This window comes from Alligator mississippiensis, chromosome 15 (assembly GCF_030867095.1).
Source record: "Alligator mississippiensis isolate rAllMis1 chromosome 15, rAllMis1, whole genome shotgun sequence".
In the NCBI taxonomy this organism is placed as follows: Eukaryota; Metazoa; Chordata; order Crocodylia; family Alligatoridae; genus Alligator; species Alligator mississippiensis.
Window position 1 is genome coordinate 20,341,872 of NC_081838.1, and position 14,907 is coordinate 20,356,778.

General features: G+C 62.4%; 2 protein-coding genes across 4 annotated transcripts; both read right to left on the minus strand.

Annotated features, from left to right (window-relative positions):
• Positions 1 to 1,608: 1,608 nt before the first annotated feature.
• Positions 1,609 to 4,143, minus strand: C15H1orf56 (chromosome 15 C1orf56 homolog). Its single transcript, XM_006275410.4, has 2 exons — positions 3,118 to 4,143; positions 1,609 to 1,741 (listed from the first exon to the last, which is right to left on the minus strand). The coding sequence occupies exons 1-2, from the start codon at positions 4,066 to 4,068 to the stop codon at positions 1,721 to 1,723; spliced, it is 972 nt and encodes a 323-aa protein (XP_006275472.1). The 5' UTR covers positions 4,069 to 4,143; the 3' UTR covers positions 1,609 to 1,720.
• Positions 4,144 to 4,493: 350 nt separating this feature from the next.
• On the minus strand, positions 4,494 to 14,147 carry BNIPL (BCL2 interacting protein like). 3 transcript variants are annotated; one of them, XM_006275394.4, is made up of 10 exons: positions 13,887 to 14,147; positions 10,686 to 10,793; positions 10,296 to 10,357; positions 9,897 to 10,106; positions 9,425 to 9,592; positions 8,976 to 9,078; positions 8,473 to 8,604; positions 7,945 to 8,031; positions 6,647 to 6,775; positions 4,494 to 6,025 (listed from the first exon to the last, which is right to left on the minus strand). In XM_006275394.4, exons 1-9 carry the CDS (start codon positions 13,970 to 13,972, stop codon positions 6,673 to 6,675), a joined length of 1,059 nt encoding a protein of 352 aa, XP_006275456.2. In that variant the 5' UTR covers positions 13,973 to 14,147; the 3' UTR covers positions 4,494 to 6,025; positions 6,647 to 6,672. The 3 variants fall into 3 exon arrangements, with proteins under 3 accessions (XP_006275456.2, XP_019334470.1, XP_014458894.2); XM_019478925.2 differs by having other exon boundaries at positions 6,677 to 6,775; positions 13,887 to 14,144; XM_014603408.3 differs by lacking the exon at positions 10,686 to 10,793 and having other exon boundaries at positions 6,677 to 6,775; positions 13,887 to 14,144.
• Positions 14,148 to 14,907: the final 760 nt, after the last annotated feature.

Below are 14,907 nucleotides of genomic sequence, written 5' to 3' on the forward strand. Positions count from 1 at the left end.
GGGTCTAGGCCCATCTCGGTCTGGGGGTTGCCTGCTGGCCTGCCATCCCCGAATGCTTGTGGTGCCAGGGGTGCCTGAGCAATTAGGAGCTTGGGTCACATCAGGCACCTCCCAGCACCGGCTTGGATGGTGCTGGGGCTGGGCCCAGGTCACCTATGCACGCACGGATCAAGTCTGAGCACCCCAGGCTGAAGCAGAGGTGCCCAACAAGCTCAGGGCTTTGCAGCTTCTTTGAATCGGGTGTCTAAATCCCCTCTACATCCTGCTCTGGCACTGAGGAGGGATAAAGGTGGTGCCCCCACTCCGTGCCAAAGAGAGTGGACCCAGAGTGCACCACACTGGAGCAGACTCCTCGGATGGGGAAGCGAGGCCGGGCCCTGCAATGGTTGTCAACAGAAAGGCAGGCCCATTGCATCAGGCCTGTGAATTCATCAGCCTGATTTCCCCGCCCTCCTCCAGGTGCACAAAGCATGAGTCCGTTTCCTCCCTGGCAGCCAATGCTGTCCCGTTATCTGCTGGCACCCGCCTTCATGGTTGGTTCCTGATTCACCTGGGAGCTGTCTCTGCACTGGGATCTCAGAGAAGCAAGGGTCAGAGCGGGTTACCGTGCTGGCTGGGTGCAACATGGACTCGTCACCCAGGACCCAGCTGCATGCCTGGATGGGGCTAGCTTTGGGGCTGTGGCTGTCATTGTTGCGTTGTTCTCTGATATTTTTACTGGGGTGTGGAATAAGCCTGGGCGATGAATGCCTTGCCCACCTTCACATGATGTCCAGGAAATTGAAGATGCCTCCTACACGCCCCTACAACCACCACCTCTGTGCTGCCGCCAGGGCCCCGAAGCATCAAGAACCACCCGTGGGGATGACCCCCTACCCCCCTAAATCCAGTATATGAGAGTGGAAATTGGTCTGTTCTAGCTGCAGGCACACAGCCACCAGTTCAGGGGCTTAGCTGGGATATCTGTCCTCTTTCCTGTACACCAGCATTAAATGGTATATGCTGTTCTGTTACATCTGTTTGCTTCTGTTCATTTGGCACAGACCAGGCAGTTAAATCAGATGGATAGATGGGCCCTCCCAGCATAAGTTCCCTCTTTTAAAGTGGTTTAGAGGGATGTCTGTCCACAGCCTAACTTGGGTTTTCTTTCTGATTCTGCTCACCGTGGTTTTTGTCTATAGCAATGGGCTGTTACCAAGGGAGGGAGAAGGTCCCCCTGCACCCTGGTTCTGTGTCATCTCCAGCTCCAGTGCCATCAAACCTGAACCCCCCATGGTCTGGGATGTCTCTGTCCTCACCACCCCATCACAGCATCCCCAATCAGCGAGGATCTGTGCGAGGATAAGTGCCCACGTTTCCCAAGTCCCAGGCAGGCCCCCTCACCATTGCGCAGTGCTTCCTCCTGCTGGTGAGAAGCAGAGGCATTTGGGAGTTGCTGGCTATGGTACCTGTGTCCTTCTGCCTCCCTGTCTGCTTCTTACCTGTGCTGGAGACAAGCACTGTCCCATATCACGGCAGAAGGGATCGTAACACCTGGGCCCGGGTGGCAGTGCCATGGCACTCAGAGCCGTGAAGCATCTCGCCAATAAAGTGCAAGGGGAGACACCGCCTTGAAAACAACCTTTACTCTTAAATATCTCTGGAGTTGCCAGCATGGCTGGCGTGACTGCCATGTGCGGATGCCAGGGCCGTTGCGGTGTCCTCGAGATGGGGCACGGCCTCAGCTCTCTTTGTGGCTGTGCTGCAGAAGAGAGATCAGAGTGCTAGCACGGGGGGCTCTGGAGGCAAAGGACCCGAGCGCCTCTGCCCTCCCATGGCTCCGGCACCCAGCACGCATGGGCAAACCCGCTTTGCTCCGCATGGTCGGGTACCAACCCCTGCGCTTGCTCTCTGGCCCCTTTGCCCTGGCCCTGCTAGGCAAGCAGGACTTTAAAGCAGGTGGAGAATGTGTTTGGTTTTGGGCTGGAGCATAAGTGAAAGCCAGTGCCCTCCTGCGATGGGTTTCCTACCCGCCCTGCTATGTCTAGCCCAGCCCTGCCCCTACGCTCACCCCAGCTTCTAACCTGCACGTAACCCCACAGCAGCTGTTTGGGCAGCGATGCCCCAAGAACAGGCCATTGCCCCGGGCTTAGGCAGGCCCCGACCTTGCAAGTACAGAAGCGCTTGTGTTTCCATGGGTTGTGGCATTAAACCCCACAGCACAGCGTCTGCAATTGGGCTGGCGGGGTTGCAGTACCCCACAGCCCTTCCGCAATGTGGAGGCTGCCGTGGTCTCCCTCCTTTCCCCGGGGCAGGGTCGGGTGCGATGTCTTGTGTAGTGTCAGGGCTGACGGGAGTTTTGCTAAAAGGCTGGATGACGGGTTTGTCTGGGATGCGCTGGGCAGGGCTGATCCTACGTCAGGCAGGGGTTGGACTAGGTGTGACCTCTGGAGCTCCCTCCTGGCCCCAAGGCTCTCATTCTGTGATTTACAGTGGTGGTTTGAGAGGCAGAGCGGCACGCTAGAAGCGAAGGGGCTCCACGGCGCTGTCATGTAAACGCAGCTGAGATCTGACTTCGAATGACACCCAGCATGATCCGGTCAGATAACGATGCCATCCACTGCTCTGCCTGAATGTTCTGTGCGCCCCTGGCACCAAAGTGGGCAGCCCCTCTGCTGTGTGAGGGGCCTGGGTGTTGCCCATGTTCCTTATTCCCCAACATCTGGAGCACCCGTGTTGCTTAGAGCTGCCCGCCTACTCCAAGGGCTCTGTCCCATATGCAATCCCCTGACCAAGACTGTCCTAGAGGGCATAGCCACCTACGACTGGCCAGTCTGAATTTATTGCACGATTCACCCGTTCATTATGTGATCCTTACTTTGCATGTGTGGCCGGTCTACATTTATTGCGCGATTCACCTGTTCGTTGTGTGATCCTTACTTTGCATGTGTGGCCAGGCTACATTTATTGTGCAAGTCACCGGTCAATTGTGTAATAAATGTAATATTTAGCAGAGACGGGCGCTGCTGGGGAACCTAAGAGGGTGGATATCATACCAAGAGGCCCCGTCCTTCTAGGATCCCACCCCGTGGACACCCAGGCCATGGCCACCCCATGGCCCCTCCCTTCCCCGCTCACCGCCTTTTCCTGGATGAAGGCCCGGCGGACGTTGTCCCACAGGTCGCGCAGCTGGCTGCGGATGTGGCGCCAGAAGCGCTGCGACTCGTGGTACTGGGCCTCCCGGATGTCACGCACGGCGCACAGGTAGGGCCTGGGTGCATCGCACGTCAGCTCCTTGCCGGCGCACTGGAGGCTCTGGCGGCTGCAGGGGCACTGCCGGTACTTGCAGGGCACGCGCTGGAAGCGCAGCGCATTGAGGTCGTCAGGGGCCAGCACCACGTCGGGCACCGTGTAGTTCACGTCCCGCACCCGTGCCATGCTGCCAGCCTCGCAGTTGCAGAACCACTGCCCCCACGGCTGCCACTGGTACCCGGGGTCGCCCACCGACAGGGTGGCCTCTGCGCCCGGCGTGACGGCCGTGTCCAAGCCCGGGGCCACCGCCCGCTTGCTCACGGCCACCGTGGCGTCCACCTCCGTCAGGTCCGCAGCCACCGCTCGCTTGCTCACGGCCACCGTGGTGTCCGCCTCTGTCAGGTCCGCAGCCACTGCCCGCTTGCTCACGGCCACCGTGGCGTCCGCCTCCGTCTGGCCTGTGGCCACCGCCCGCTTGCTCATGGCTACTGTGGCCAGGCCCGTGGCCACCGCCTGCTTGCTTACGGCCACCGTGGTACCTGCCTTGGTCGGGCCCGCGGACACCGCCCGCTTACTCATGGCTACCGTGGCATCCACTTTGGCCGGGTCCGTGGCCACCGCCCGCCTGCTCGCAGCCACCAGGGTATCCGCTTTGGCCAGGCCAGCAGCCAGCGTGGCCAGGGAGCCCGGCCTGGCCATGGCGCTGGGCGTGGCGGGCACCGACTGGGCGGCGGCCGTGACGGGCCGGTCCGTGGGCAGGTCGCGTCCCGCTCGGGCCAGCGCCCAGGCTACGGGCAGTGCCAGGAGCAGGGCCAGGCGGGCGCGGGGCAGCCCCATGCTGGGCCGAGCCGGGCCGGGCCGCGTCCTTCGAACCTGCGGGTCGTTGGCGGGCGGGCGGGCGGGCGGGGCGGCTCTTCTCCGCGCGCGCCCGCGGCAGCGCCGGCTGGGGGTGGGCGCGCCGCGTGCATTTTGCAGAGGGGAGGGCGCATTTTGCACGGCTGGGGATGCATTTTGCACGGGCGGGGATACATTTTGCACGCATGGGGGTGCATTTTGCACGCATGGGAGTGTATTTGGCAGAGGGGGCTTCATTGTGCCGACAGGAAGGTACGCTTTGCACGCATGGCGCATTTTGCACGGGCGGTGGTGCATTTTGCAGAGAGCAGGGGGCTTTTTGTACACAGCGGGGTGTACTGTGCAGGACTGGGGTGTTTTTTGCATTGTGCAGAAAGGGGGGCGCATTTTGCAGAGAAGGAGGTACATTTTGCAGACAACGAGGTACATTTTACAGAGAGGTGGGGTACATTTTGCAGAAAGGTGGGGTAGTTTTCCCAAGGGGGTGAGATGATTGCACCTGCAGGGCCTGGGGCCGGAGGCGCTGCAGCCCATGTGCCCGCAGCCTGGCGTGGGTGTGTAGTGCCCAGCACAGCGGGCAGAAAGGGTCACAGCCCAGAGGTGCCTTGTGGCCTGGGGGCTGGACATCAGGCGGGTGCCTCGTGGTGCGGGGCTTCTTTTCTCCTTGCAGAGAGTCTCTGCGGACCTCTGCCAGCACCTGCCTTCCCCATGCAAACGTGGCCCAGTGCAAAGAGCCTTGCACTGGGCACTGGCCCTGGCAGGGACCCGAGAGCCGCACTTGGCATGGCCCAGGCAGGCGCCCAACACGGCTGCACCATTTCTCCTTGGCATCAGTACAGCCCTGCTTCAACACGGGCCTGAAGTGTGGGGATGGGGCAAGGACCCCTGCCCCGGTTCCATCGTGGGCACTTCAGTGGCTCCAAGCGAACCCCATCACCGCCCGGCCCTCTCCACCTCTGATGCGAGGTGTGCACACCCCTGGTGTACAGAGTTGGGCCTGTCCAGACTGGCAGTGACTCAAGCCCTGGCTACGGGCACATCCAGAGCAAGGGGGATGTTCCCCAAGGGCGCGAAGTGCCTCAGATCAGGTGCTAACAGGGTTCGGGCACCTAAATGCACATGTAGGTCCCATTGGAGGGGTTCAAATCCCCCTCCAGGTGGTTGCAACGACCCGCAAGCCCCAAATCCTAGCCTCTTCGGGCTCCCTCTCGCCTGGGAAGCCAGCACTTTCCAAGTGTCAGGAGAGCCCGGGTTCCACCGGGGTCGGGGTCAGGGCCACCGGCTGCCCAGCATGAAGGGCCAGAGACTGGGCCAGCGGGGATGTGCTTGGGGGGAAGACTCGAGGCTTTCCTTCCCTGCCTTGCACTTGTGCCAATAAACACCTGGGTGAAATGCTGTCTTGAGCTGGCCTGGCCCTGCCTGATGTGAAAGCTGCAGTCAGACCCTTTTGCTGGTATTTCCAGCCTCCTCTGGTTTCTCCCTGCATCTGGAGCTACTTGGAAAACCCCCCCGGACTCTCAAAAGCTGGCCCAAGGCATGGCCCCTGCCTCCTCTCCCTGCCCCATGTCCAGGTGGGAGCTGTGTTTTCCTGGCTGCGGGGACTGGGGTATCAGCCGGCTCGTGGGGGGATCCTGCAGCTGGATCCAGCTCCATGGCCACCTGCATTGAGGCAGCAGCATGGGACACATCGCCTGCATATGCAAATTATTCCCTTTCTGTGGATCGGACCTTAAAAAAAAGAATAATCGGGTGTTTAAGCTGGAGCGATGGTCAAAGCACTGGCTGTAAGCACCCGTCCGCACAGGCCCACGCAGGGTTTGGTCCTTTGGAGAGAGATGCAGGGGGCATAGAGCAGAGCCCTGGTGCTGCTTTCTGCCCGGCAGCCGCCTCCTGAGGTCACCGCGCCGCGTCCGAGGCTGTGTCCCAGCTTGGATCCATCCTGGGGAGAGAAGAGGAGACAACCGGTCCTTCTGGGTGCTGTGGAGATGGGGATGGGGGGGCTGCTAGACCTCTGTATTGGCCCCTCTCTTCCACCTTGCCCTGGGCCAGGGGAAATGAGAGCAGCTCCTGGGCTGCTCTAATGCAGGGGAGGGGGTTTCAGAGTGGCCCAGAAAGCCAAGGGGAGGGGGCAAGCCCTGGGCCAGGTCCCAGACTGGTTCTCACACTGGTCCAGAGGGAGAAGGGCTCAGATGGGGACCTGTCCAGAGCCTGGTTTGCCAACTCAGCCTGTGTCTGCCTTGAGCACCAGAGCAAGTTGCATTTTCTCCTGAATTGGGCCCACTGTGACCGTGTCTGCCACGACCCCCCGAGCCCATGGAGCCCTGGGACCCCCAGACTGCCCCCAGAGAGCAGAGCACAGGGATGCAGGACTCCCTGGCTCCTTTCTTTTTGGTGTTGCTACTGACTCAGTGTATGGCCTTGGTCACATCACATGGCATCCCTGCATGGCAGGGGACACCCAGATGTCCTTCAGCACGGCAGGCTCAGTCTGTTGCTCCCAGGGCAGGGCCCCCCCAATCTATTAACCCCCTGTATCCCAGTGCGAGGACCCCCTGCCCACCCTGATGCTCGCGCTGAGGGGGGCACTCACTGCCGGATGCACTCGGGGATGTGTGCGTGCTGCAGGGGGATTTGCTGCGCCAGGTTCCCCAAGCTGTCCACAAACCGCACCTTCCTGCTGAACTTGGAGCTGGAAGAGAGAGTGGGGCAGGGGGGCATGTGAGCCAGGCCGAGGCTCACTGCTGCCAGGGCCGAGCTGCGCCTACAGGCCGAGGGCTGAGTCCTGACAACTCGTTGCATGCATGGAGTGTCGATGGCAGCATGGGGGCTGTGGCCAAGGTCACTCCATTTTGGAGTGAATGAGCGGTGCTGCCCCAGGACACCCACGGCCACACACACGTCTGCACTCGCCCCCCTCGACCCGCGTGATGGGCACAGCAGGGTGCCCGTGACCTGCTCTGGGCAGTTTGCCTTCCGAGTCCCAGGCTGGGACCTGGGGCACGGAGCCACTCCCAGGGCCCACCTGACATTGGCCTCTGCTGGACAGAGTTGCGTGGGCGCCGCTGGCTGGGCTCGGAGCCCGCATTTCCACCCTGTGCCAGGGTCTCCTACACACTCAGACTCCAGCCCACGTTCCAGGGATCTCTCCCCTGCCCCCACTGTGCCACGGGTCACTTAGGGATCTCTTTCACACTCACACTCCCCCTCTCATACACATGCACATACACACACCTTCTTACATGTGCACACACACACATACCCCCTCTGATGTGTGCACACACACATACACAAACATGCCCCTCATGTGCACACACACACACACATACATATATGCACCCTCTCACATTTGCACACCCCCCACCCTCTTGCAGGTGCGCACACACATACTCTTTCATATGTGCACACATATATACATATGCACACCCTCTCACATTTGCACATGCCATCTTACATGCGCATACATACACATACACCCCCACCCTTTCACATGTGTATACACACACACACTCACAATTGCACACACATTCACCCTCTCATGTGTGCACACACATATACACACACCCTTTCATGTGCACGCACACATATATAATTGTACGCATGCATACAAACAGACTCACATGTGCACACCTCCCTCTCATACGAGTATACACGCATACCTACACCCTTTCACATGTGCGCACACAGCCCCCTCACGTGCACACATGCACACACATATGTGCACACACATGCATGCACACACACACATACACAACCCTTTCACATGGGCACACACACGCAAACACGTCCCTTGAAGCACAGGGGTCTCTCACAGCCTCCTGCCCCCTCTGCCCGTCTCCCCTGCCCGCCGGCCAGCCCTACCTGAGGAAGGGGCGGACAAGGGTCACCAGCGCCCGGATGTACCACGTGGGGTGGACGATGACCAGGGCCTTCATGTTCTTCCGCAGCCTATGGGGACAGGGGCGCGGGCACGTGTCAGCCTGTGGGACCCACTGCTGTGGGGCCTGGGACTGCTGCCACCAGGGGCACCCAGGCTGCAGCCCCCTCCCACTGTCCAGCAACAGCCCCACCGTCTGCCCCAGGCCAAACCCTATGGGGACAGGAGCTGGGGCTGGTCCCCTCCCTGCGTGCTCTCCCCAGGGTGGGCAAAACCCCCAAAGGAGTCCTGGCTCCCAGTGTCCCCAGAAGGGCGGCTGTGGCTCCCAGCTGTGCCCAGCTGGGTCTGAGCTATGTTGGGAGCTGCAAGGGGGGGAGGGATTGGACTAGGCCCAGCCTGCCACGGGTGCCCTGAGCACAGGGAGCTCTGGGGGGGGGGGGGGGTAGGCTCCAGCGGGGACCCTGGGGGGGTCCCTCCTGGGGCCAGGGGAGACGGGTCCCCACATCACTCACCGCTGGTCGATGGTCTGGTAGCACTGGCGCAGCCAGCTGAGCGCTGGCACCTGACTGCGGGCTGTGGCACCGCTGAGACACACCAGGGTGTAGTTTTCAGCCACCATCAGCTCCAGTGTCCCGATGATGTACCTAACAGGTGGGGAAACCGAGGCATGGTGCCAGTCAGGGAGAGGAGCCAGGGTAGGCCCAGCCCCCCAGGCCCTGCCCCACTCCTTCACATCCCTCCTGCGATGGGGGGAAGAACCTAGGCGTCCTGATCCCTTGGTGCCTGCGCTAACCACTGCTCCTCTCTGTCATGGCCATTGACAGCACAGAGGCTGCAGTGGGGACCCCAGGCATTGCCCCGCTGCCCCCTGCTAGGAGAATGGAGGTCCTTGTTGCCCCCCAGCCCCTGCTGCCCCCTGTGGGACACAGAGGAGCTTTGCCGGGATCTTATGAGATGTGGGGTCCAAGTCCTGCACCCCCGGGCTGGCTCTGGCTCTGGCAGGCGCTGCGCTCACCGGAACAGATGCTCCATCACGTAGGGGTAGCGGGGGACGCTGCTGTCCGGCAGGTAGCAGGAGGCGAAGAGGATGATGGCGCTGAGCCCGTCCCCGTGGTACCCTGCCATGGCACAGCATAGGGTGGAACCGGGGCAGGGGCGCTTCGCCAGCCCACCCACACCTGCCCCTGCCCCACAGGAGGTCCCAGGAGTCTTGGCTCCCAGCCCCCTCCAGTCTAACCAGGAGAGCGGACTGCCCTTCCGGAGCCGGGCATGCAGCCCAGGAGTGCTCTGGCCACCCGAGCCCCGCAGCCCCTCTCCTGCCCCATCCCACCAGGAACAGAGCCCAGGAGTCCTGGCTCCCGGCCCCCTCCGCACTGGCCAGGGCCCCCAGGCCCACCAGCCATAGCCCCAGCTCCTCGCAGCCCTCGAGCCACATGTGGACCCCAGGCGTCCGGGGGCCGGTACCTCCGTGGGAGATGACGCGGGTGTAGGGCTCCACCACACTCATGTCCACCCTCTGCTCCTGCTCGCCGGACAGGAAGAGCCGCCAGCGGCGCCCCTCAGGGTCGTCCACGTCCACCACACGCCCCTCCGACAGGCTGCTGGCCAGGCGCCGCACCCGCGGCAGGTCGTCTGGGGAAGCACGGCGCGCGGGCACCTCGTCGCAGCATCCCCTGCCCCGGCCTCCACCCACCCCAGGCCTCTGACCCAGGGGTAGGGACAGAACCCGGGTGTCCTAGACCCCCCTCCTCCCCTGGCTCTTTTAAACACAAGATCCCCCGCCTGGAGCAGGGGGGAGGACCCAGGAGTCCTGCCCCACCAGCTTCTCTCCACTACCCAGCCTCCAAGCACCAGCCCCAGACTCCGTCGCCCCCAGTAAATGTCCCCTTGCTCCCAGCCCCCAAACCCGGGCGTCCAGTCCAGCCCCCTGGCCCACCTTCCCACTCGAAGCCATCGAGGAGCTCGCTCTCGGACGGCGTGTCCAGTGCGTCTACGTCCACATCAAGGCTGCCGTCGGGCGTGGGCCCGGGGGACACGGCTGCACGTGGGGACCCCTCGGCCCCATCCAGCGCCAGGCTCAGCGCTGGGGCAGCCAGCCGCCGCCTCATGCGCCGCCTCCCGCACAGCTCCAGGGTGCTGGGGGTTGCTGGGGGGCACAAGGGGGCTGGTGGGTGCCTGGTCCAGGCCCCTGACCCCCTGCTTCTCTCACCTCCAAACCTCCTGCACTGGGGGAGCCGAGACCTGCAGGCCCTCTGCCTCCCCACCTGCCCCCAGGACCATTCAGCTGCCTTCCCACTGCCCTCTTGCCCCACAACCCCTGCCAGCCTGGCCCCACCTGGGCACTGCTCAGTGCTGGTCACCTCCAGCTCTTCCTCTGAGCCATCCTCTGGGAGCGGTCTGCAACAGAGTTGGGGGAGGGATGGGTCAGGGGCTGCACCCCCCGCCTCCCGGCCAGGCTGGTAGTGGGGGCAGCTCAGCCAGGAGGAGGGGGATGGACACCCGGTTTTCATCACTGGACCTGGGTGCGGGGGAGCAGGGTTGAGTGGCCAGACCTGGGGAGCTGGGACTCCTGGGCTCTCTTGCGGGGTCACTGGAGAGCCCAGGGGTAGGGAGGGAGGCCAGGCTCTGTGGGGGCCTCCTTTGGCACCATGTGGCTACTCCCCGCCTCTCTCTGTGCCTCAGTTTCCCTCCTTCCCCACCCCGTGCTGCCCCCACGGCTCCTCACTGGGGAAACTCCTCGTCTTGCCACTCCTCCTTCAGCTCCATGTCGGGGATGGAGGCGTCCCCTTGCGCCCGCTCACTCGGGCCCGGCTGCTCCAGGGTCTTCTGGTATCTGTGGGGCCAGCAGAGGAGCCCATGGGCCTCAGGCGGCAGCAGCAGGGCTGGCTGTGCCCCCCATTGCCCGGGGGCCACCTGCTTGGATGGCCCCAGGACTCTTGTACTCCAGCTCCTGGAGTCCTGTGATGAAGGGAGACCCAGCCCAGCCCAGCCCCTCCCTGTGCTGGGGCCAGTGCCCCTAACCCCAACCCAGGGCCCTGCCAGCCCCACTTCTCTAGCATGGGACTCCCTCCTGGCCTGGGAACTGGACTGACTTAGGACCTGGCTGTGCCCACAATGGGGCCAGGCCCAGGACAGCCTCTTGTGATGTGCATGCCGGCTGGGCTGTATGTGGGGAACAGAAGCAAACCCTCGTGGGCCATGCGAGCCTCTGATGCTCGCTTTCCTTGAGCCCAGTGATGCCAGGCAGCACGTGGCAGGTGCAGCAGGGGCAGGACAGCAGGACACCGGTGTTCTTCAGCCTGCCAGGCCCCCTCTGCCAGAGCCTGCCTCGTGGGGCTGGGATGGGAGCTCCGGGGGAAAGGGGATGCCTGGTCCCTGCCTAGTGCCTGGCCCAGGACTGCAGCATCCAGAGAGCTCTCTGCATTGCACATTGCCTCGGCCTCACGCACCCCTGGGACACAGGGTAGGTGGCTGGCGCATACACCCTATCCTAGGGGCTGCCCTCTCCCTTGCTGGCCTTACAGGGTCTTCCACACCCCACTTCCACATCAGGGCATCAACAGCTCAGCCCTGGTTGCCTGCGGCTCCTTCCCCACCAAGATCCAGCTGCCCCCTGCCCCTCCATCGACCTGGAGCAGGGAGCTGGGATGCTGCGAGGGCACTGGACCCATCTAGATCTGGTACCCAGCCACCTCTGATGTGATAGTGCCTGAAGAGGATGCAAACACCCTCTCTGCTTTGACAACACATTCCTTTGGGGTGAGCAGCGCCTGCCCCGCACACGCCCAGCCCTTCCCTGGCGCTGGGGCTCCTGCAGGCTGGGGCATGACTCATGGGGAGGTGCCCGCAGACAGGCAGGGCAGCGGGCAGGCTCTGACATGGCTGGGGCGGGGGGGGGGGGGGGAGGGCGAGAACAGGTGATTGCAGGCAGCCTTGAGTGAGTCAGATGAGGTGGAGGTGCAGGGGACCTCTGGGTGCTGCTGTTTGCACTGCTCAGGTCTCTGCAGTTCTTCTGCTGCTCCTAGATTGGCTTGGCTGGGTCAGGCCTGGTTCTTCCTCTCCAAGCAGCTTCTGTTACCTGTTCGGTGGGCTCCCAAGAAGGGCAATAGCCTGTGAGCCAGGATGCCCCTTCTGCCTTTAACCCTGGGTTATAGGTGGGGCTTGGTGGGGCTTGGTGGGGCTAAGTGACTTGCCCCAGGCCACCTAGCAGCTCAGTGCCAGAGCCAGACATGGTCTCCAGAGCGCCAGAAGCCCCAGCAGCTGCACGGGTGGGCTGTGGCCTTCCCTGGGCCAGGGGGTCTCGGCTTCCTGGCCCCCCACCAGCTCTCATACAATCCCCAGTGCTGTCGCCCAACCGGACCAGTTTATTAAGTCCTCCCTGAGCAGCCCAGTGCCAAGGCAACCATAACATTACATCACCCGTTTTTCTTTCAGCCCAAAGGGGCGGGACCTGAGGCCCTATCACTTCCTGTCTCATTCCTCCACCCTCAGATTAATGGGGTGGCACCGCTGAGGCCAATGCACCCCTATGCACCTTGGAGGAAACCCCTGAGCCTGATGCCCCCTGATGCACCCAGAGGAAACCCCTGAGCCTGATGCACCCCGATGCACACAGAGCCTTGGAGGCTGGTGTGCATCCCTCCATTATTACTGTGTGTGCTACCCCCAACGTGGCAAACCCAGGCTGGGCACTGGGCTGACACAGGCAGGTTTTGGCTCCTGGAGCTGTGTTCTCAATGCCAGCCCGGCTGTGCCAGCCCCAGCCCTAACTGCTCCCTGACCACCCGAAAACCCTTCTGCCCCTGCCCAGCACCCTCCTGAGACCTGGCCTGAGGCCCTAAAGTAATCAGCCTTCTCACAGATAGCAGGGGGTTGTCCTCATTCCTACCTGCCCCAGCCCCAGCTCAGACCTCCATGGTGCAAGGAGCTGCACACCCAGAGCAGGGACGGTGCTGGGCCCAGACAGCTGCACCAGCCAAGGGAGGGCACAGGGAAAGCCAGGCAAAGGGACCAGCCACATGGTGACTACCAGTAACACAGCCAGTCCTGAGCCAGAGCTTCTCTCAAAGCCTCGGCTCCTGGAGTCACGTGAGGATGGGGAAAGCCTCAACTTGCACTTCCAGAAAAAAGACAAGTCCTGGTTTCTGTGGCTGCAGTGAAAAGCCTGAGAAGGAAAAGCTCCAACCCAGGTGTTTAAAATCCTGGTGGGGGGGAAGGGAGGCTTGCAAACATCGCTCTGCTCCCGAGTCAGTCTCAGGATGGTTGAGGATGACTCCTGGCTTCTACCTGAGACTCCAGGTGAGAGCAGCACTGCTATAAAAGACACCTTCAACAGCTGGACTGGCAGAAATGATTGAGGCCCAACACTGTCTGAACACATAGGAGCAAACCTCGACCCCACAGGGAAAGTGGGAATTTTTGCCCCTGTCTTCCACAATGTCTGTATTTCACCACACCGAGCGCCTTCCAGGCTGGCTCCGCCAAAGTGGGGGCATCCCCTATTACTTTGGAAAGCATCAGGTCCTGAGCTGTCAACAGGCAGAGGGGTTTGAGGGGGGGGGGTCGTGCCTCTCTCCTCTCAGGCTCTAGGGAGGTTACAAGCCTCCCTGGGGTGTGAGGGGCTAGAAGTAAAGGTCCGAGGGGGTTCGTGCAGCTCCAAGCATGAGCAAGCCCCAGGTTACTTGTAGGGCGAGAGCAGAGCAGGGGAGCGGTTGCCCCCAGCGCCGTGGCACTCCCAGGGCACCTCCGTGGAAGCTAGTGCCCGTGGGTCGGGACACTCCCAGTCAGAGCCATAAACAAGCAGGGGCTGAGCCAGGAGCCCTGTGCAAGCAGGGGCGCAGGATCGGGGCCCGGCAGCCCTGATCCTAGGGGAGCGGTGCTACCTGTCAGAAGCCACCGAAGCTGGAGGCACAAAGTGGGCACTCACCTGGGCTGCTGGGCATCCTCGGTGGGCTCCACGAAGGAGCCCATGGTCCTGTCTGTGTCCCTGCAGGCGCAGGGGGGCCCCTCCATGGACTCCCTGCCCTGCCTGCCCTCCCCAGGACGCAAGGCCCAGGAAGGCCGGGAGCCCCAGCCCAGACAGGTTTTTCTGCATGCACACCTGGGCAGCAGGGCTGGGTCCTAGCGCCTGCACGGCGCACCTGGCAGGGGAGGGGGCAGCCGGTGCTGCCCTGCCCACCTTGGGCCTGGCTGCTGGGCTGGGGGGGAGGCGGGGGGCTGCAAGCCCCTCCCTGGGCTTGCCTTGTGCCGCAGCCACAGCCTGGTCTGTCCCTGCAGGTTGGGAGTGGCTGGTTCCCGGGCCGAGGCAGCCGGGCTGGGGGTGTTCCCTACTCTGCTTCAGTGATGCCTGTGCTCTGCTATGGGGATTGTCCAGGCTTTGGGTTGTGCTAGTTGCCCCTTCCCACCTTTCTGCTCCATGTGTCAGGGGGTTTTAAAGCCTCCCCCAGAGGTGCTGGGTGTTGGCTGCAGCCCAGGCTGGGGATGGGGACTGGGGTCTGCTGGTGCTCCTGCTGGGACCAAAGCTGGAGAGTCCTGGCTGGAGGGTCTTGCCCCCTGATCAGGTTCAGACCGATGCTGCGTTGGGGTCAGGAAGGAATTTTTCTCCCTGGTCAGATTGATATGGGCTGGGGGAGAGGGGGTTGCCTTCCTCTGCAGTGGGGGCACGGCCTCTGCCTGGGGTCTCTTGAGCATCTATTAAAAACTTCTCACAGCAGCAGGACGCTGACTGCCGCAGTTCCCCTGCTTTCCCTGTGGCAGGTTCAGGTGTGATGTCTGTGCTATGTAAGGGGTGACTAGTTTGGCCAGGAGTTTGGTAAAACTACAGTCATCCCTGAGATGGATGTGTCTAGGCAGGTTTACACAGGGCTGATCCTGCCTCAGGCGGGGGTTGGACTGGATGTGACCTCTGGAGCTCCCTTCCAGCCCCGCTGCTCTATGATCTATGATAT

Bases quoted from the DNA above. Each gene is read 5' to 3' on its own strand.
- C15H1orf56 (XM_006275410.4), bottom strand. From the start codon at position 4,068: ATGGGGCTGCCCCGCGCCCGCCTGGCCCTGCTCCTGGCACTGCCCGTA. The intron at 1,742-3,117 runs GTGAGCGGGGAA...TCTCTTCTGCAG, and splicing joins CCTTCATCCAGGAAAAGGCG to CACAGCCACAAAGAGAGCTG.
- BNIPL (XM_019478925.2), bottom strand. From the start codon at position 13,972: ATGGAGGGGCCCCCCTGCGCCTGCAGGGACACAGACAGGACCATGGGC. The intron at 10,107-10,295 runs GTGGGGCCAGGC...TGTGCCCCCCAG, and splicing joins CAGCACTGAGCAGTGCCCAG to CAACCCCCAGCACCCTGGAG. The intron at 8,032-8,472 runs GTGAGTGATGTG...CTGTCCCCATAG, and splicing joins TACCAGACCATCGACCAGCG to GCTGCGGAAGAACATGAAGG.